The 22,439-nt window shown below is 44.8% G+C and overlaps 1 protein-coding gene across 2 annotated transcripts in view; it reads left to right on the top strand.

The window, feature by feature from the left end:
• The first annotated feature begins 2,900 nt into the window (after positions 1 to 2,900).
• The window catches only part of MST1R (macrophage stimulating 1 receptor), a 55,610-nt gene continuing 36,071 nt past the window's right edge, over positions 2,901 to 22,439 (top strand). The window contains exons 1-2 of one of the 2 annotated variants that reach the window (XM_028718626.2): positions 2,901 to 4,034; positions 7,590 to 8,906. In XM_028718626.2, coding sequence (XP_028574459.2) covers positions 7,701 to 8,906 — 1,206 coding nt within the window. In that variant the 5' untranslated portion in view covers positions 2,901 to 4,034; positions 7,590 to 7,700. The remainder of the gene's footprint in view (positions 4,035 to 7,589; positions 8,907 to 22,439) is intronic. The other variant, XM_028718627.2, reaches the window with a different exon arrangement.

Genomic DNA, 22,439 nt, shown 5'->3' with positions numbered 1-22,439 from the left:
GGAGCCGGCATTTGTCCGCAGACAGCTTCCGGGTCATGTTGCCAGCATGTCTAAGCTGCTTCTGGCGAACCAGAGCAGCGCATGGAAATGCCGTTTACCTTCCTGCCGGAGCAGTACCTATTTATCTATTTGCACTTTGACGTGCTTTCGAACTGCTAGGTTGGCAAGAGCAGGGACTGAGCAATGGGAGCGGGGATTCGAACCACTGACCTTCTGATCGGCAAGTCCTAGGCTCTGTGGTTTAGACCACAGCACCACCTGCGTCCCATATGTACTGTACTAGAGCAATTATTAGGGTTTCAATAAATTTCACCCATTTGTCATGACTGGAACACATATGTGATGGTAGTTGAAGTCACCCTTTTCTGGATGCTTCCTTGATTTTATTCTTCATCTCAAGATCTCCCTGATCATTCTGAACGTGGATGATCACACATCCCCAGTATTAAATTACTCTTGGGGTCCTGTATTACTACCCACAACCAACTTGTGGGGGAATCTGCCCCTTTGGGGATTTCTAGCTTGCTTAACTTAATCTCCTGTTTGCATTGCTTGTTCTGTCTTTCGAGGGAGGGCACAGCAACTACTATGCTACCCCACTAAAGAGGGATTCCCAGAGAATATTTCACAAGGGCATTTAAAATGCCTGGAGAAAAGCCGGAAGGAGCCCTACAAAGAAACTGGAAATAATAGTATGAATGCCAGAGATGGATGATATAATCATGGTTTTGATTTTGCAACTTTAATTCAGTGGAAGCAATTCCTATGTAGAAAGGAGCTCTTGATGCCTTTTGTAAAATAGTTGTCAGCTTTAACAACCCTTACATTGCCTTATTTAAATATTCTCAACACAAATCACATTTTAATAAGCTTTGTTAAGAAAAATGTAGGGCAAGATTGTGAAACTCTTTGCAGATCAGTTGATAACTAAAACGTTTATACCTTTTGGGATACAGTCACTGTTATGGTAAAATGATGGGAATTAGTGTCTGCCGCGTGTGGGAGAAAGCAATCCCAGATCTGTAAGGTTTCTTTATTTATTTAGAGCATGTCTACCTTGCAGCCTCTCAGTCCTCACCACAAAAACCTTTCAATGCAGCTTATGTGGAATAAAGGAAGACAGCCCCTTCCTGTGGGCTTACAAAAATACACAACACTAAAGGAAGAGGGAAAGCAAACTCAGGCACCAATTCTTAAATAGCAGTTCTTATAAGTACTAGCTCAGGAATGGAGAATTCAGAAATGGGTTGGGGGAAGGGGAACCTAGTGGAGCTGGCCTTCCAGCAAAGCCAATGGAATGGGGCCTGCTCCCATCTTGCCCACAAAGGCAGGCAGCTGCCTATTGGAATGGCTGCTGTCACATGACATTTGTGGGAGATGCAAATAATTCATTTACAAACGCACAATAGAGATAATAAAAATATATACTGTATGTGGAAAGGCCACGGGGTAAAGAAGCCAAGAAGGAAATGGGTCAGAAATAATCAGGAAAACAGAGAAATAAAGACTGATAAGATGCAATTTGATTTATGGGTCATAAGATGCAGTCATGTTGCATTAATACTAGTTATTTAAAAATCTACTACCATATAGGAAAAGAAAATTGCTAAAAATACTGTAATGGTTTGAGATGCCTGGGTGAGAACTCTTTGATAGTTCTCTTCTTTCATAAAATGTGTTAGATTTTTAGAGCCCAGTACAGTGGTACCTCGGGTTACAGATGCCTCAGGTTACAGACTCCGCTAACCCAGACGGACATCCAGAACGAATTAAGTTCTTAACCTGAGGTAATACTGTAAATAAAAAGTGTTCCCGCAAGCCATCTTAAAGTTAGAACTGTTTCCTTCTGTTCGCTGAAAGCAACTCTGCTCCCTATGCACAAAGACAGTAGGTTGTAGACGGACACCTCTCATGATTTCAAAACACAGAATAATCCTCCCCTCGTGCTTGTACCCTCTCCCCCCATGATGCTGCTGTTGTTGAATCTAGCATTATGTAGTCCACCAGGCCATTGAGAGCATGTGTGCTTGTGAGCATACAGATGCATGTCAACCTGCCAGGTGTTTTTCTCTTGTGAACATTACGGTAATATGGTATTCACCTGGAGATATTACTTGCTGCACAGACAGAGTGCAACTCTCAGGTTCTGGCTCTGCCTTGTCTGTGGCAGATACTGCCCGGGTGGGAGGAAGTGTGCAAGGGAGGGAATAACACTGACCGACTTTAGGATCCATGTGTGGGTCTTTACCTTACCCATATTACACAGTAGCAGCCCACCTACCCGTCCATTCTGCATATTTCAAAAACAAGAACCGCTTTGCCTTCTGTTGGGCAGCATGAGACAGCTGCCCAAGGCTGCTGATTTGGGGTGTAGTAAAAGTGCAGCGAAAGGATGCGGGTGGCGCTGTGGGTAAAAGCCTCAGCGCCTAGGGCTTGCCGATCGAAAGGTCGGCGGTTCGAATCCCCGCGGCGGGGTGCGCTCCCACTGCTCGGTCCCAGCGCCTGCCAACCTAGCAGTTCGAAAGCACCCGCGGGTGCAAGTAGATAAATAGGGACCGCTTACTGGCGGGAAGGTAAACGGCGTTCCGTGTGCTGCGCTGGCTCACCAGATGCAGCTTGTCACGCTGGCCACGTGACCCGGAAGTGTCTGCGGACAGCGCTGGCCCCCGTACAACCCTAGAGTCTGGCAAGACTGGCCCGTACGGGCAGGGGTACCTTTACCTTTTACCTAAAAGTGCAGCGAATTGTTCCTTATTTATATTAATGCCTTTTGTTCCTCTCAGCGAGAGGCTGCTTGTAAAGTTTTCAGGAGCCAAATAGCAAAGTTGGCCTTGAATGGCTACTATGCTTCTTGACTGGGGATGGGGAGGGGTAAGGGGGAGACACTGCTATTTCTCCTCAGGCAGCAAAATGTTTTAGGAGTGTCCCTTTTCTCCCTCACCTGTGAGAAAACCAATGGGAGAAGGCGATTTTGAGCTGCAAGGTGGCAGGAGTGGAAGGTATTAATCAGGATGTATACACATCATACATTTAAAGCACCCCCCAAAATGAATCTTAGTTCACCCCTCAGAGCTATAATTCCCAGCACCCTTAAGTAATCGTCAGAGGGCGTGTGCTGCGTACTCTCCCGGGCAGCTTCCAGTTACGACATACTGTAGCCCTTCCCCAGGATCCTTTAAGGTGTTTTTTTTTAAGCAATAAATTTCATGCAACTCCTCGTAACCATCCACCCACATACTCCGCATGCCAGACAAGTGCCGATGCCGCTGTATTATTTCGTAATGTCTGAAATCAAAACGAGCCTACAAACAGAAGAAAGGCTACTGTGGAAAACATTAAAAGCAACAACTTTATTACAGCATAATAAAACGTTTAAAGTCTTTAAGAGTCCTCTCACTCTTTTTCTTTTTGCTACTCCAAACCCAACACAACACGAAACTAAACCCAAGGGATACACGCCGCGGAACGGAGGCAATCACGGCTTCCGGTCAGGCACCGCGGTGATTACAGACACGCGTCTTTCCCTTACAGACGTTAGAAAGGTACTCCGCGCGAGCCACAGGCGGTCAAAGTCCTCTGGCCGCAGCGGAAATCGCGGGGTGAGAGCCGGGACGGGTTGCGCCCTGTTCCGCCGAGAAGTGGCCCCGAAGAAGTAGCCACAGTCGCCAGCGCCGGCTATCAGGACACAGCCCGAGGGGACAAGCGCTTTCTCTGTCCCTGCCTCTCTCTTGCCAGACAGGGCGACTTCTGAGCGCGCCAACCCGGGCTGCGCCTCCCTCCCTAGGAAGTCATTTGTCCTACAAGGGCGTCCGCTCCGCTCCACTCCTCGACGACGGCGCTGGGACGCGACCCAAAGGCGGGAACGGGCTGCTGCGGAAGCGGCCCGGCAGAAGGAGGAGGCGGAGGCGGGCTGAGTGCCGCCCTCGGCGCGCTGTCCCCGCCCGGTCCCGTCCTGTCCTCCGCCTGGGAGCCTCCCCGGCCAGGTGTGTAGTCGGCGCCGAGTTCAGAGAGTCCGAGACGGCGGCTGCGGCGGGGTGAGTCCTTGGCCATGGGGAAGTCGCGCTGTATGGGGTCGGGAAGGAGCTCAGAGGGGCTAGGTGGGCGGTGCTGCCGGCCTTACCTTTCGCCTAGGCTTGCCCCTGCTCGGTTTCTTTTCCAGTCCACGAGCGCGTAGCGGAATCTGAGCGCATGGAAGGGGCGAAACTTCTCGCTCTCCCACCGCGCCTGCCCCGAGGGGGATTTGCGCGGGGCGCTCGCCCGCCCTCCGCGGGGAGAGGGCTTTTCCCGCCTGGGTCACCTGTTGCCCAGGGCGCTTGGGAGAAGGAGAAGTCGAGCGCGGGCAATGCCGCCAGCCTGGCTTTCGCTTCTGCTCCGGAGTTGGCCTCAGCTCGCAGCAGGGCACACTAGTAGACACCCATTGCCCACAACTATCACACGGCTTTTCTTTTCTTTTAATGCACCCTTTTATATGCGCGCCCACTAAAAATGCAGTGTGCGAAAACAACAAGGAGGTTCGTTTGGCATCCTCACTTGCTGCGCTTTAGCCAGCAAACAAGAAGCTATTAAAATAGTCGATGACTGTACCTCCTTCCTGATATTCTCTTGATAGATGGGTGTGTCAAGGGCACTTGCTTTTTTTCTGATTTAGTCCTGGTAGTGTTTTGCTGTGCTTTTGGAGCTGTACTTATTATTATTTTTAACGGTGCGTGTGTGTGTATATATATATATATAATTGATATTTATTCAAGCTGCTTTAAGGTTGAAAGGTGAGGCAAAAATGTTTCACCCCGAAACAGTGCTTGTTGGTGTGTGTTATGCAGGTAGGGTTGCCAGGGACTTTTGCCTTGCTGGGGCTTCCCAGTGAGTGTACACTCCTGGTGCCAAATGTGGTTTTGCTGTTGTGTAATGTTTGAAGTCATAACCCCCTTAAACCCCTCCATCTTTTCAGTTGTGCACTGGGGAAATAAACTTACTGGGTGATTCATGTTATTGCACTTGTTTGGGAGTAAACTCAGTTGAACTTCATGGCATTCCTGAATAAGCATGCATAGGATCAGAGTTAATGGATGGAGATACTTCTACAGGAGAGTAGGCACTTAAAATAAAGTATCTGGGTGTTCCATTATTATGTGTCAGCCACACCCAAGAGCGCACCTTTGCACTGTGTGCGCATTTCCTCCCGTATATGTAGGATTGTGTGTGTGCTGCACCCAGTGATAATGAGATTTGATTATCCAGATCACTTAATGTTTGCTTCATTTGTTAATTCAAAGAGAGAGCGCCATTTTTTTTATTCTTTGGGGATTTCAGGAATATCGAAAGCTGCATTATAGAAAATCAGACCATTGGTCTATCTAGCTCAGTGCTGCCTACACTGACTGGCAGCAGTTCAGCCAGGGATTATTACCAGGCCTACCTGGTGATGATGGAGATTGAACCAGGGATGTGAATGAAAGCAGATGCCCTACCACTGAGAAACGAAAAGATGTCACATAAATTCAGAGGCATAGCTGGGGGGGGGCTGGGGGCACTGGGCGCCACGCTGCAGGGGGTGACACTTACCATGGGGCCTGCAGCTCGCCCGAGCCATGCGTCTCTCCTGGAAGTGATGCGGTGGCTCAGGCGCCTGCAGGTTCTGCGCTGCCTGAAACGGCAGCGTGGGGCTTGCACCCGCTCTCCCTCAGCTACCCTACAACTGAGGGGGAGGCAGCAATGAGGCTCCAGGCAATGCGCCCTGCCCCAACTTGCCCCGCCCAATGTAAAACTGACTGTAAATATTAAATATTATGCTGCTGCATAAATTAAAAGTGGCAAGAGGTCACTCAAAACATACCATATTTTTCCATGTATAAGACGCCCCCATGTATTTTTGGGGACTCCAAATTAAGAAAACACCCCTCAGCACTATCCGTGTATAAGACAAGCCCCAATTTTAAACCTAATTTTTTGGTAAAAAACAAACAAGCCTAGTCTTATACACGGAAAAATACAGTGTGTATATATAAATTTATGCAATCTGGTATGATTTTATTTCCTTTTCAAACTCTGAGGCCTTTGGCAGGGGGGTTGTCCCAGCATCCAGTATAGAATGGTGGGGGTAACCATGTTTCTTGATTCCAGAAGTAGAAAGGTTTATATGGCAGACTTTATTAGAAATGAAATAAGGCTCACGAAGAAGTCAGTCCCAAATTGCCAAAAGCATCTGGCAGTTTTATCATCCAGATTATGTAAAAATCAGAAATAAAAGGAAAGGGAATTATTATATTGGTTCAATTACTGAAGAATGTAGTAAAAATAAATGTATTGTCAAACTTTAATTAATAATAGATGTACCAGTCATCTGTTGTTATGTTTTACTTTTTTATATTCTATTGTTTGTATTGTCATATTCAATTCAATTAAAATGATTAATATGAATAATTTTAATTCAATTTTTAACATTACTAAAACCTTTTTAAAATAAACCCACTGTGCAATGAACCCATTCAGTGTAAAACTGCCTGTAAATATTAACTGATGTAGACCAATTACATATATAGGAAATAATACTTACGAAGTTGTTATTATTACATACTCCACCTACCTTTAGGTATAATTTTTACTGAGAAAAGAAAGGAATTCTGGTGTTTTTTTAATCCATGAGATTTTGACACCCTAGATCCTTTACTGTCTGGTGAAAACATCAGATCAAAAGCAACAACACTTAGGACACAGATGTGATGATGGGCACCAGCTAAAAGTTGTTGAGTTTTCTTGGCAAAATCACAGTTTATTTGCCAAAAATGACACTGCCAACATGGGTTGCCATGCATCCGGATTTTCACAAACATTGTACAGTACGGCTGGATTTTCACGGACAGTATAGCTTCTGTAGAGGATTCCTTTTCACAAGGAGATCCAACTCCCTTTTATTGTGCGACCCACAAAAACTTATGCTGTAAGAAGGGAACTTCTGTTTCAACTTTTAAACACCTGCTGAAAACTTTTCTATTCCACCAGGCCTGTCCAGGCAGTTAAGAATACATCTTCCCACAATTGTTAATTGATTTCTGCTTTTAACTGGTTTTTACAATATGCTTTTATGCAGGGCTTTTTTTTGAGCCAGAACTTGCCGGAACCCAGTTCTGGCACTTCTCAGGTGAGCCATTGCCATTATAAGAGAACAAGGGAGGTGTTCATGGTGAGCTCCAGCACCTCTTTTTCTAGAAAAAGAGCATTGGTTTTATGTATTTTATTTATTTTTGTTGTAAACCTGTAGAATGCTCTTCCATCAGATCTCAAACAGATAAATAACTATACAACTCTCTGAAGGCAGGTCTGTATCGGGAAATTTTTAATTGTGTGATGTTTTGCTGTGTTTTTATTAAGTTGGAAGCTTCCCAGAATATAAATATTTTTATAAATAAAATAGAAAAATATAAGGAATCTGTTCATCTTTTAGGTGCCACAGAACTGTTGTTTTTGCTGCAGCAGACTTAACACAGCTTCCAAATATCTTCCTCTTCTATCGGATGCTCCGTAATACTTAAATGCAAGCTTGTTTTCTTTTTTCTTCAATGCCAGTCATTCATATTTTCTCTCCTTTTCAGCTGCAATGCGATGGTAGACTATTCTGGATGGATTTCAGCTCCACACAGAACTGAAAAGCTGAGGTAGTCTCTGAGGTCTCTGGGACTCTGCATTACTGTTACCTCCCAAGTATGGGTGTATCATTGTTATTTTGCCTCACATTGGGGTTATTGCCCACAATAATCATTGGGAAGGCATGGCAATGCCCACCTCGATGGTCTGACTCAACCAGAGATTTCACAGTGAAGTACAGCTTCCCTACATTCGATGCTGGGAGTTCCATTCAGAGCATTGTCACTTCTGAGTACGATGGTGCGATCTTTGTTGCAGTTCGGAACAAGATCTTCATGTTGAACTCAAAGATGGAGATTCTGTCCACGATAGTGACTGGTCCCTGGGGTAACGCCGCGTGTGAGATCTGTGCCAAGTGCCCCGTGAAAGGGCCAATGAACCCCGAAGATACAGATAACATAGTTCTGGTGTTGGATCCTCAAGAATTTTGGCTTTATAGTTGTGGGACTTCCCATCATGGAGTCTGCTTCCAGCATGAGATTGAAAAAAAGGGCAATGTGTCAGTTGACACCAAATGCCTGTTCTCTGCTAAATTTAACAGGCCTTCTGAGTGTCCAGACTGTGTGGCCAGTCCTTTAGGCACTAGAGTTGTAGTTGCTGATATGGCACACACGGCATACTTTTACGTTGCCTCTACCATTAACAGAAACATTGCGGAGACATATAGCCCCAAATCCGTGTCTATACGGAGACTCAAGAGTAACGCGGAAGGGTTTGACCATCATTTCCACTCCTTAACGGTGCTACCTGCATTTCAAGACACATACCCAATTAACTATGTGTATTCCTTTGAATACCGGAACTTTGTATATTTTCTAACAGTCCAAAAAGAAAACCCTGAGTCCAGCGTGTACCACACTAGGATCGTACGGCTCAGTACTGATGAAACGGAAGTGCAAACGTACCGTGAACTGAACTTGGACTGCCGCTTCAACACCAAGCGGAAGAGGAGTCTTGGGGCAACCCCCAGGGATGTCGTTTTTAATGTTTTGCAAGCAGCTCATGCTACTCAGCCTGGCCCGAAACTGGCTCCTGAGATCACTGTCAGTGATGCTGACAGGGAACTGGTTCTCTTTGGGGTGTTTGCTGAAAGCCTGCCAGGCAGCAAAGTGCCCCGGAATTACTCGGCAGTTTGCGCTTTCCCCGTGAACAAGATAAATGAGGCTATCGATGAAGGGATGAAGGAGTGCTGCAATGTGGATGTCCACAACCGTGTGCCTCGAGGACTGAAGTTTTATCAAGGTTTGGAGTACTGTCCACATAATGTGAGTTCCCAGCAATCATTTCCCGTCTTCTTACATGAAATTATTGTATGTGATATCAGAGGTGATTCTTAGGCCTGGTTGGAGGAAATTATCATTAGTCACTTATATACAGTATTTTTTACAGGCTTTAAAAAATATATTCAAAACAGTTATTTGAGTTATTTGCACTAAGGCCCATTTTAAAGACAGGAAATTAAGAAACTGTGAAGCAAGGTTACATGAGCATTGTATATTTACGTCAGAACAGACAGAAACAAGTGGTAGAGAGGTTGCCTGGGTGTTAGTAGGGGAGCCCAGCGCTTTGGGACTCCACCTTTTGGGGCGGTTTGGGACTCTGCAGTCTGCCAGCAAGGTACAGACTGCCCATCAAGTGTAGGGAACCAAAAAACAACAACCACCCACCTGGGTAAGGGCAAGGTTAATGAAACAAAGCACAGGCCAGAGGAGAGTTTCTGCACTGACTTTTAGACAAAAGGGAGACCTAGCTTCCTTCAGGCAACAGAAGGGTCTTAACAAGAGAGAATCTGAATAAGACTGGTGAAGACTGAATAAGACTGGTGAGACTTTATAAGGCTGCTATTTCTGCCAGAGTGGGGAAGCACTGCTTCAGATGTAGGTGGAGCCAGAAGAGTTGAAAAGACACACCACTCTTCCTCATTGGACTCAGTTCTGCTATCATCCCTGGTAGGGTGGCTTCCTGAGTTGGTGTCTGAGTGTCTTTTCTGTGCCTCTCCACCTAGCTGAAAGAACTGCTTGGAGCTTTTTTCTATTACCCTTTCCATTAGTTCCCCTTTGTTCCCATTGTCTGCCTTTTCTGCAAAGCAGGATCGTTCCTTGTATCCACAACCTGGTTTTGCTACCTTTATCAGAAATGCCTTGGCTGTCCAAGGGCGGAATCTGGTGGGGGTGGAATGGAGCTGGCCAGCTGTAAACATGGCAGATGTGGGCTTTTAACCTGAGTACAAATCCCAGCACTGTAGCCACCAGACCATATTTGTTAACTGAGGTGAACTGACATGACACAAAACCCCAAGAGACCTCTGCTGCGTCCTCTCTCTCTCTCTCTTTTGAAAAAACATTTCTTCAGACCTTGATACTAGTACTGTTTTTCATGAAACATGAGGGTTCTGTCAAACGTTTGCAAACTTTATTTCTTTCTTTATTACATTTCCAGGCAGTTAGTAAAGTGGTAAAAAATACAATACAAATACAGTCAAACATCGGTTGTCGAACGTTATCTCTTCCGGAAGCCCGTTCAGCTTCCGAAATGTTCGACAACTGAGGCGCTGCTTCTGATTGGTTGCAGGAGCTTCCTGCACACACGTGAAAGCTGTGTTGGATGTTCGGCTTCCGAGAAACATTTGAAAACTGGAGCATTTTTGGCGTTTGGGAGCTGAAACATTCCAAAACGGAGGCGTTTGGGAGCCAAGGTTTGACTGTAAAACAAAACCATAATTTAAAAATGTAAAAACATAACAGACTGCAAACATTAATCTTACATATCCTCACAGTTAATAATTTCAGGGTTGCTGGGAACAGTATCTTTCAGCCATCAAATATTTCTTCTTTATTAACATGTTGGAACACTTACCCAGTTTCATGATATCATTCTGTTGTACATTCTCCACCCAGGCTAATGACCTCCAACAATATGTTGGGTTGGAGAAAACACACAGTTTGGTGATATTATGGTACTGAAAGGGTTTCTGCACATACAGGATGGCTGGTTAACCTTTGGTCCTCCAGATGTTGCTGGACTACAGCTCCTATAATCCCTGACCACTGGTCATGGCAGCCAGGGCTGATGGAAGGTGGAGTCCAGCAACATTATCTTGAGGTCCACAGATTGGCCTACCCCTATGACCCCTACATTACAGGGATGATGGAGAGAACCAGACTCTGGGTTGCCATTTTTAGCAGCAGCTCCATGCTATGAGCAAAGCATAGTTCCTTTCTCATTCATCTTGGTGTGGAAGAACTGATCAAAATCCTGTATGCTTGGTTTGTGGATGCCAGTGCAAATCCCCTAAAGATCCAGGATAAGGTTTTTTTTACCTTTAATAATAACCTTAATTAATTTGCTGATTTTTCATTAAACTCAAAGCAAGGTACAGTAGTAGTAGTAGTATTTATTTATTTATTTATTTATACATACATACATACATACATACATACATACCCTGCCCATCTGGCTGGGTTTCTCCAGCTACTCTGGGCGGTTCCCAACAGAATATTAAAAATAAAATCAAACATTAAAAACTTCCCTAAACTTCCCTAAATAATAATAATAATAATAATAATAATAATAATAATAATAAGTGGATACTAATCCATGAAAGTGTGTGCTACAATAAATCTGTTCTTCTGTAAGATTCCACAAGGCTCTTTGTTGTTTTAGCTTCAACAGACTAGCATGGTTACGCATCTGGAAGTTGTTAGATATATTGATAACTTCTCTGTGAATTCTTCATAGGTTTGTTTCCAGACCAGCATTTTAATCTTTATAGTCCAAGATTCTCTAGAACCTACCCATTGATTAAAAGTATTGCTGATCTTCATTTATTTATCAGAATGGCTATAATACGTTCAAATACTAGGAAAAGAAGATACTTTGAATAATGGAGGGTGGGGTGCTACTAGAATAACAAGCATCATGTTTCAAGCCAATGTGGTTTCTGGAATTGCATGTTTTAAGGCTTCTGGCATGCTGGGGATTTTTTTTCAAAAAAAGTTTTAAAACAGAATCAGTCAAAGCATACTTATCTTCCATCTTTGAGTCCCCTCCCCACACCAACACACGTGCTCTCCCGAATCCTTTTCACATTCTGTGCCTCTGGCTTTCTTTGGTGTTTTTTTTTAATCTATCCATTTCATTAATATTGAAGCTGTGAAACAGTCTCCATCTCAGTCTATGTTCATCAGCTTCACTACCATCATTTAGCACATGCAGCTGTTTCATGGCTACTTGCTGCAACATGTACTTCCGCTTCTTTAAAAGGGAGTGGGGAGGCTTTTGTGTTGGTGGGTGTTTACAGAGTCTCCCATGGCGATGATGTTATTGCATCACTTTCGTTAAAGCTGGAATATAATAAGATAAAACGATTAGTCCAACGAGTTTACGCCGGATGGGGGCAAAACCAGAATTCAGTTGTGGTGGCTGGAATCCAAGTGCACACCCTTTCTGCAGCGTAGGCAGTCGGAAAATCAAGTATTTCTCCTTTGAAATCTTTTTCGTAATCTCCCTGCTGGGATGGGTTGGGAATGTGCATTTGGTTTGGGCTCTTATGATTGAACAGAGGTGGGAAAGGGTAATTTAAGAAGCACCACTGCCCTTAGGCAGACATTGGCATTTCTATGTGCCGCAGCATGCTTGCTACAGTTTGCTTTGGTACCTGATATCCCAGGCATGCTTACAAACATGGAAGAAATACGTAGCAGCTCCAGTGTGTGCGAAATTTGCTCCAAGTGTTCCTTATGGTCCCATTTCTTTACTCAAGGGAGCAATCTGCTTGTGCAGGCAGCGTAGGGTATAAGAATGTAAGAAGAGACTTGCTGGATCAGGCCAAAGTCCCACATAATGTTGCCTTTGGTTCTCACAGTGGCCAACCAGATGCCTATGGAAAGCATGCCAGCAGAAGTGCAACAGTGCTCCCCACAGGTGGAATTCCCAGCAAGTAGTACTGCCTCCTCTAGCACTGAAAACAGAGCACAGCCGTGGTAGCTGTTTTAAAGCCATTGAAGTTGGTGGCCATCGCTGCTTCCCCGGGGGACCAAATTCCATTACAGTGGTACCTCGGGTTACAGACGCTTCAAGTTACAGGTGCTTCAGGTTACAGACTCTGCTAACCCAGAAATAGTACCTCGGGTTAAGAACTTTGCTTCAGGATGAGAACAGAAATTGCGTGGCGGCAGCAGGAGGCCCCATTAGCTAAAGTGGTACCTCAGGTTAAAAACAGTTTCAGGTTAAGAACAGACCTCCAGAATGAATTAAGTTCTTAACCCAGGGTACCACTGTATTTAATTAAGTTGCAGACGAAGAAGTTACTTCTTTTGTCTGCCCTGAACCCTCCAACATTCAGTGTAACTGGACGTCCCCCAAGTTACAGTATTGTCTGAGAGGAAGAAAAACTTTTCCCTGTCCACTTTCTCCACACCATACATAGTTTTATTTATTTATTATTACATTTATATCCTGCCTTTTCTCCAATGAGTTTGTTATAAGGGAAAAACTGCTCCATGTCCATTATAGGGTACCCAAGAGCCAGTATAGAGTCCTTATGTAGGTTCTCTATCAGTAGGAGAAATTAACAGAGGCCAACCACAGAACATTGAGAAGCAAAGCAGCTAGTAAGCCTGATCTTTATTAACTGTTGCAACAGGGTGCTTCACAACTACACGCAGGAGGCAGGAGGGACCCCGAACAATGGCGCGCAAGCCCTTATATTGACATTTGAAATTGCCCACCCTGGAGCCCAAGACCACCCCCCAATACATCATGCATAAATCACAGAAGGGTTGGTCTACAACAGAATCCTGTCTGGCAGGAAACCTGTTGATGGGTTTACCTGGCTGTTGATGGGTTTACCTGGGCAGCCTGGCTATTCTTTTGTGATGATAAATACTTAATTCCTGAGTCCAGATCACAGGTGCGCCCTATTCATAGCTTAAATGTGCCCTTAGGGCAGAATTTGTGAGCAAATGGGGAGATTTTTCCCATTTCTTCCCTCCTTGTAGAGAAACATTTGAGGTCAATTTGGGAGAGACAAAATGGTTTCAGGACTTTTTTTCCTGTACCGTTTCAGACATACGGTTTATCTTAGACCTTATAATTCTCATAACACATTCAAGCTGGCATAAATGGTTCTTCCCTTTCCCATTACATTATGGGAGGTAGGTTAGGCTGAGCGGAAGTGGGCACCCAATGAGCTTCATGACTGAATGGGGACCCGAACCCTGGTCTCCCTGGTCCCAGACCAACACTAAATACTGTACTGCACTGATTTCTATTTATTTTATGTATTAAATTTGTATATCGCCCTTCAGAGCCAGTGTGGTGTAGTGGTTAAGAGCGGTAGTCTTGTAATCTGGGGAACCGGGTTCGCGTCTCCGCTCCTCCACAGGCAGCTGCTGGGTGGCCTTGGGCTAGGCACACTTCTCTGAAGTCTCTCAGCCCCACTTACCTCACAGAGTGTTTGTTGTGGGGGAGGAAGGGAAAGGAGAATGTTAGCCGCTTTGAGACTCCTTAAAGGGAGTGAAAGGCAGGATATCAAATCCAAACTCTTCTTCTTCTTCTTCTTCATTCGTAAATCTCAAGGTGGTTTCTGTATGATACAACAGGAGGGAAAATAAACTGTTCATTGCAACCAGGACTGAAGTGTAAAATTCCAGATATTTAAACCAGTTAGTTTTTTAAAGACAATAGGCCAGAGGGGCATGGCTATTAATTTTATTTATAGAAGGCAATTGGAAGGTATGCAGAAAGTCTCAGCCAGCCATTTGCAGCTGCTTGGTTTTCTCGACTTAGTTACTGGGGAATGCACTTCAAACGTTCAGCATTTCTCCCCCTTTCCGGAGCCAGATCATATTCCTCTCATGTTCCTTATCTCTGTTAGGATGTAGCTGCTAATAGTCCCATTATTACATCTTGTATTCCCAGGTGGCACTGAAATAAAGCTGATTCAAACACTGAGAAAAGGCACATCGCACAGTCCCTCCTGGGACAATGCTTCTTAAAAGTACATTATCGCTTGGTGTATTCGAGGACTGAAAATGTTGTTTTCCAGCCATTGAGCAAGGATTTTGAAGCTGAGTCTTGATTTTGTGCCCTTTAATCTGTGGCTGCGAGATGTTTAGTTACAGTGTACACCGATATTGACACAAGACAGAGGTAGAAGTAAGAATTGGAAAGAGGTGTGTGAGCAGATGAAAGAGTAAATACATTTTCAATACGAGGGCAGTGGAGAGGCAAGACAGAGCAAAACTAAGATTAAAGCAAAAATCAGGTCATATAGAAAGAGGGATGGGAAAGAGAATGCAAGCAAGCTTCTTTGTTAGCATTGGGTATAATCTAATATACAGGTTTGCCTGGGAGCAAGCCCCGTCTGCTCCCTATTCATCAAAATTGTCATAATTATTTCCCATCTTTCCCCTCCTGCTTGATGTATGGTTTACATTGTGGCTAGCCCCATTCTCAGACTGACATGCCTCGGTTCTTCCAGTAGCCACTATGATAAACATGGCCAGAAGTGGTAGCTTGGTCTGTTTATCAAATATTTCCTAACACTTTAATAAACAAAAGCAATGGACTTATGTAACATTTCTAAGTGGGATCTGGGCTAGCTGAGACCTGATGGCTGCACACCCCTTCCTATATATTTGCCCACGCAAACAAAAACATTGGCAGGATGAATAGATAAATGTCACTGGCTCCGCAATTCTGTGATTAAAGTCTATGGATTATTATGCAATAAAGCTTAGTCACCCCCTTTTCTCGATCCTCCTGCATCCTTACATAGATGTCTGACTGAAGCACAGATTTCTTCAAAAAGAGGAACAGGGAGTAGGCGATAGTGAAATCCCCATGCAATGTAACCAGAAAACAAGGCCAACGACACTTGAGGCCTGCTTCTCATGACATAGTAAGCAAAACTATGGCTTACTGGGACTGTTGTGAATGTGTGGGCTCCCAGAGAAGAGCTTAAAGCTACTTTGCTTTTCCCTGGTCCTTTTTGCTCCTGTGCCATGCTGAGCTAAGCTAAGATTTAGATTAGTGTGTTGTCCAAAGGTGGGCTCAGCTTTCTTCTCACCACCCATGAGCTGCAGCCAAGAACAAGTATTCATGTGGACTCCAGGTAAACTATAACTTGGCTTACCAAGTCATGCAGACTTAGCAGCCAACGTGTATTTTCGCAAGTTGGGTCCCCCAGCCCCCAACACACAGCAAAATGTTTCTCATATGTGACACAAGAGTCCAACACCTTCTCTTTAGGCTACACTATTGTTGTGGAGGGGACGCGGGTGGCGCTGTGGGTAAAGCCTCAGCGCCTAGGGCTTGCCAATCGAAAGGTCGGCGGTTCGAATCCCCGCGGCGGGGTGCGCTCCCGCTGCTCGGTCCCAGCGCCTGCCAACCTAGCAGTTCGAAAGCACCCCCGGGTGCAAGTAGATAAATAGGGACCGCTTACCAGCGGGAAGGTAAACGGCGTTCCGTGTGCTGCGCTGGCTCGCCAGATGCAGCTTTGTCACGCTGGCCATGTGACCCGGAAGTGTCTTCGGACAGCGCTGGCCCCCGGCCTCTTGAGTGAGATGGGCGCACAACCCCAGAGTCTGTCAAGACTGGCCCGTACGGGCAGGGGTACCTTTACCTTTACCTTTTATTGTTGTGGAGATACTGCATTTGTCCAGCATGCAAACTGTTGCTGGTGAAAATGCAGTTCGTACCTAAGGTGTGCATCTACAGCTATTAGGGCTGTTGCATGAAATAAGAGTTCCATGAATGTCATAGGCATGTGATCACAACTGCTTATTCACTTCATTAATGGTTTTGAGAGATGACAGGGACCATGCAGGAAGTGCTGTTGTTATACTCTTGTCTTATTTTACGCTCATGCCCCCCAAACCAAGCCTGGAATCTTGGGCAGCAGAAAGAAACTAGGAAGGTGGCTTTGCTTTAAGGCACTTAGGCAGCTGTTCCACCTAAGTTGCCAATCTTTGACAGGTAAGGTTTAATTTGCCTTTGAGTAGCTCTTGTACCATGAAGATGCTGTTGTTGAAGATAATGCAGAATAGAGAGCAGAAGAACTGCATTTGGAATCTGCCTATGCGTTCTGACTCTTGGTTAATAATATTCACATTACAAACAAGTTTATACAAAAATTTGTTTACGTTGCACTTGTGAAAAGCCTCCATGTCTTCTCCTTCCCCAGATTCCCAAGTTTGATTCAAGATGGGAGACCCAAATTGTGGGTGCAAATCTGCCACCCTTCCCTGAGTGCTTCTTGAGGCAACTGCTTCAGAAAGGCTTGTGGTGGCACCAGCCCTGCACTTGCCTTCAGAGCACCTTTAAATCTCTTGGCTTTGTTTTTATTATGAGTCACAGCAATGGAGGGGAGGATTTCATCTCCTTTGGCCAGGTGTAGTAAAGTCATTGGTTTAGTTGTCTATTTGGCATTTACTTTTCTTGAGTAAGTTTCTCCTTTGAGCCTTGAAGTATCAGAATGAAATTTGGCATGCACAGCCAGGAGGAGACAATTCTACATTGTAAGTCTGAAAACCAACATGAACCCCACATTTATTTGTGTGTGTTTGTGTGTGTGTACAAAATATATTATAATGCAATATCATCCTAGAAGACTGAAATATTGGAATGGATGTTGGTGGACAGCATTCTATATTTGACATTTGAACCCTAGCATAACCATTGCACATCTTAGCCTAGACTCTCCAAGTATCTCTATTTTCCAGGGACATCCCTGGTTTAGAGAAGCCGTCCAAGTTTCTGATGTGATCCCAGAATGTCCCACTTTTCCTTAGGATGTCACTATTTTCATTGGAGAAATGTTGGAGGGTATGGAGTTATCCGACCCCTGAGCTGTCTTGTCTGAAGGCAATCCAGTATAGGGAAGTTGGGGGGGGTGGAGTTTAATGTTTTTATATATGTTGGAAGGTGCCCAGAGTGGCTGGGGCAACCCAGTAAGATGTGTAGGGCATAAATAGTAAAACTATCATTATGGAATGGGATGTCTCTATTTTCACTGAATAAATGTTGGAGGGTATGTTAGCCCTCCAAGGCCCAGGGCAAGTGTACCCAACTGCCCACCCCCTTGGCATGGACCTGCATATTTGGGTCCCAGAGTTTGTGGGTGCAAAATCATCCATAACTCCTTGAGTGAGTAAGTTTCAGGAATTACTAAATAATTGGAATTACTAAATGCTGGGAGCCTTCCCCTGGGTGCCAGACAATTTAACAGTGTAAGAATACAAGTTGAGCTTGTTTTTCCGGACTAGGGCATCGCCTGGCAGATAGGCTATTAAGACAGAGTTGGGAGGGGGACGTTTTCAGGGTTACAGTGGGCGATGATGTAGGAAAAATTGTGGGTTTCTGCAAGAGGCTTGACAAGTGGGGGAGAAGCGGAGCCGGGAGAACTCCTGGCAGGCTGGTTGAGACAAGCTGGGGCACAATTTTCTCCTTATGGGCTCATCCACACTTCCACTTGTCCCGTGCCTAGAAAGCACGGATCCAAGTGGTTTTTCATTTGCCCTTCTCCTTTCCCAGGGAAAACCTACTCTTCAATGCTAAATTGGATCAGACAGCAATCCAGAGAAAACCCAAAGTGCTCTTTGTTCCGATTGAGTGCGAAAGAGCAGTTTTCCCTACAGGGGAAAGCAGTGAGACAAGAGGAAGTGTGGGTAAGCCCATGTCTGCTGTTGACTGCAAAGAGGGCCACCCACAATATTTTGATGATGTTTTTAATTTCAGTTTGTATTGATAAATTTTAGTGTTATGTATTAGCGCTGTGTTTTGTTCCTGCTTCCCTGGTGCTTGTCCTAGCAGGAGATTAGATTTGCAGTTGTGGGAACTGTACTATTCACATGTTTTGCAGTGCCCATTGTGCCACAGACAAATAAAATTGCTCACAGCCTTAAAAAAACACCCACCTGTTCCATCAATTCAGCTGCAGAACCCTAAAAAAAAAAGGGGGATTTTTTTCATGCTTAGTAACACACCATGTGGTGCTATACTTTCATTTTTAAGAGTGTGACACTTCTTTGTTGACAAAGGAGGCTTCAGGCTGTAATATCAGTCTAGGTTTTTGGACTTCCTGAAACTGAAACAATTCTGGCATTATAAGGGTACTGTGAGCTGTGACCTTTAGGCTAGAAAGTGAGTGAAGTTTACCTGAAAGCTTAGCGGTTAGAAATGTAATTTCAACCCCTTGCAGAATACAAAGGGCACGTGATTATCAAAGTCCTTTCCAGCTTAGCTGCTGTTTTCCTTGAGCTTATTACCTGGAAGTTATAGATACACAAAGGAACTCAAACAAATAAACTCACCTATGCTTCCTTTGTGTCTGGTGCATTCGGCACCTGTTTTTGCAAGCTGCTCAAATTAGCTATTGTATTCTCTGCATCTGTGTTATAACATCTGTGTTATAATATCCTGCAGTTATGCAGTGTTGTGTTTCCTCGGCTGTTGTAGCCCAACCTTTACCAACTGGGTGCCGTCCAACGGCTTTGGGTTGCAACACCCATCGGCCAAGCCAGCACAGGAGATCCCTCATCTATATACTGTAATGATACCATGAGTTGACAAGGCTAATTCCTGGCATTGGGTCTCAGTCCTACTGAGTCCTGATTCACTCCCACCCTAGGTGTAACTGGGAGGAAGAATGCCTTGTGCTGGGCAGATGAGGTATTAGAGATGCCGCAAGGAAATCAAGAATAACAGGTAGCTTTCCTGACTTTGAAAAGTGTTACTCACTTCATGATTGGGGTAAGGGTCCTCAAAGCATCAGCTGGTGCTCAAATGGCTATGTTGAATGCTTTCTTTATGTAGAATCCTTTGAAGTGGCAATTTCAGTTGACAACATGATTTAGGAACATCAATCAAACCCCAAGCTCTTCTTTGAGCCATGCTGAGAGATGCTCCAATCAGGCCCTACAGCTGTGTGTAAAGGGATCAGTGCAGTTCATTCACACAAAATGACCATGGAGATTCATATAATGCTTGGCTATCTCTGGGGCAAAAATGTTCCTGAATTATGAAGTCTCTTTCTGTAGGGATCAACACTGTGAAAATTCCTTTGGCATATCAGCTTTATCTTCACTCTATTCACTTTCAGAGGACAGAGAGCCCATCGCATAACAACATTAACAACAGCAGCATATTTTAGGGGAGGACATCTGTTTGTACCAGCTGTATAGGTGTGAATGCTCCATAAGTTCTACATGCTTCATATATATTCCTCTTAAAGATCGTCAGTAAAGAGTTGCACAGAGTTGAATCAGGCAGTGCATAGTAAAATAAATGTGGAATTTATGGAATCCTGGTTATCATGCCTGTGAAGATAACCAAAGGTGGATCTAGGGGAGCACGACCAGTTTGGTCATACTGGGCACAGAGATTCTGGGGCGCTGCAGCAGGAGTCACAACTATGAAGTCCAACGGAAGGCAAGAGGTGAAGGGGGCACCAGATTCTGGTGTCGCAGAGGGCGCCATTGAAATTTGAAACACCAAGATACCAAGTTGTGCAAGAGTTTTGTGGAAGACATTTTAGACTGCAGCATTTTCCAGTTCTTGTTTGGTGGTTTGAACCTGTTGCTAATGCTCAGGAAATAAGATGAGAATGACAAAAGAAGTCTAGATTGCTCCAAACCTATTAAGAGCATGACTCAGCCCATAATTGCTCTTCTTGCTGCTTTCCTTGTACGGAAGAACCACAAAATGGCACTTTTAGGTCAAAATAACTGTCCCACAGGCCCTCAGCTCACTTCTCTGCAGATTCATTCTGTGTTTTAGAGAGAGTGTGCGAGAGAGAGATTCATTGTCCATTTCCTCACACTCATGTGAGCTTTGCACAACTTTCTATTTCATACATTACTGTGCGTATGCTCTCTTTCGTGGCTTTGAGGTTTGTTGCTCAAGTTAAAGCAGACCAAAACTAAGACTTGTCCCAACTATCTTAGTTTGCTGCCATGCACTACATGTGTTGTCTCAGTGACAGCCCAAATCTGCCTGAATATCTCCCACAATGTAAATCCACGCTATAAGAAAAACATTAGCAAATGTCTTTAATAGCTCTGCTTTTTCTCCCTGTTCTCTTAATACGTGGCTGGAAGTGCATGTTGGCATCTGTCCTCCAAGCTAATGAAAACGGTGGCTTTCTCAGGACGCTGCTATGAGTCCCAGACCTGTGCTTGGGACATACGCCTGAGGTTTCTTCACCTACCCCACCCCTTCCCTAGCCACAGTCTTGCCAAACCAACTTTCCACAAACCATCACTGTTAGAACGGACAGACTGACTCAGGTTATGATGAAATGGTGATGAAGATTTCCTCTTCACCGCCTTCCTCTCAGAAGGTAGGAAGGAAGCACGTGGAGAAGAGTGCAAGCTCATTTTTATTACTTCATTCATCTTCCTCTTGCAGTGCTAACTTGTTAAAGAACAGCAGTGATGGGAATTTTTGTCTTCACGGCACGTGGCAGCATAGTGGTGGGTCATCTGATTCGGCAGATGCGTGGCATCTTGAGCCCCAGCAGTCTTCAAGGATGGGTGTGTCAAAGCACCATAGAACAACCGAAGCTTGACTCTGTATCAGTGGCAGCCTTGTGGTTGCTGTGCAGCACAGACAACTTACCGTATTTTTCGCTCTATAACACGCACCTGACCATAACACGCACATCGTTTTTAGAGGAGGAAAACAAGGGAAAAAATATTCTGAATGAAACAGTGGACGTATCATTTTTGTGCTTCATGCTGTGGCCACAGACATGTGATCTGATGGTGAATTTGGGGTGACCCAATGCAAAAATCCTGAGAATCCCTGTGGATCCATGCTTTGTAACCACGTTTTGCACCATTGCAGCCCCAGGCAACAGTGGGTGCGTGATTTTTGGGGGGCAGGCTGTAGCCATGGACATGCTATGTGCTCTGATGGTGAATTTTGGCTGACCCAATGCAAAGATCCTGAGGATCCGTGTGGATCCATGCTTTGTAACCACGTTTTTGCACCATTGCAGCCCCAGGCAACAGTGGGTGCGTGATTTTTGGGGGGCAGGCTGTAGCCATGGACATGCTATGTGCTCTGATGGTGAATTTTGGCTGACCCAATGCAAAGATCCTGAGGATCCATGTGGATCCATGCTTTGTAACCACATTTTAAGTGGGGAGGGAAGGAAAAACACAGAAGGCTAAGAATGCAGGAGAGGGCTATAACGTGAGGAAAGGAAGTCAAAAGTTCCCCCCCACCCACCCACACAAGCCAGCTAGCGCGCTCTCTCTCTCTCTCTCTCTCTCTCTCTCTCTCTCTCTCTCCCTCCCATCTGCATGTTTTCCGGCTGCCTGATATTTATTTTTTTTAATTGCCTTGACAGAAGAAAGCATTTTAACTGCATTAAGAACTATTTAGCAGCGAAACCTAAGCTTTGCCATCCCTTAAGAGGTACAGACACTGTAATCTTCCAGATCGCATGAATTTGCAGGCAAAACACTGTTTAAGGATTTCATCCTTTTAAATTGAAGAAAGCATATTTGAATGCTGTGTGTCCCCAAAAACAAAAAGCAGGAAGTCAAATCAGAATTTTAAGCTGAACCTGTAATCTCTCTTCCCTTCACAAACATTGTTCCCTCCGGAGCACAGAGACGACACTTTCCCCTCTGCTTGCCTGGAGGGGAGGGGCTTTCCCTGCTCTTTGTTCCGTTTCAGCAATCACAGCAACGAAACAGAGCGGGTGGGCAGTAAGACTCTGAGGCAGAATGCAGGAAAGCTGCCACTTCCTCTTTTCCCCTCTGCTTGCCTGGAGGGGAGGGGCTTTC

This window comes from Podarcis muralis, chromosome 2, assembly GCF_964188315.1.
Source record: "Podarcis muralis chromosome 2, rPodMur119.hap1.1, whole genome shotgun sequence".
NCBI classification, from domain to species: Eukaryota; Metazoa; Chordata; class Lepidosauria; order Squamata; family Lacertidae; genus Podarcis; species Podarcis muralis.
This window is presented reverse-complemented; position numbering and strand designations above follow the sequence as displayed.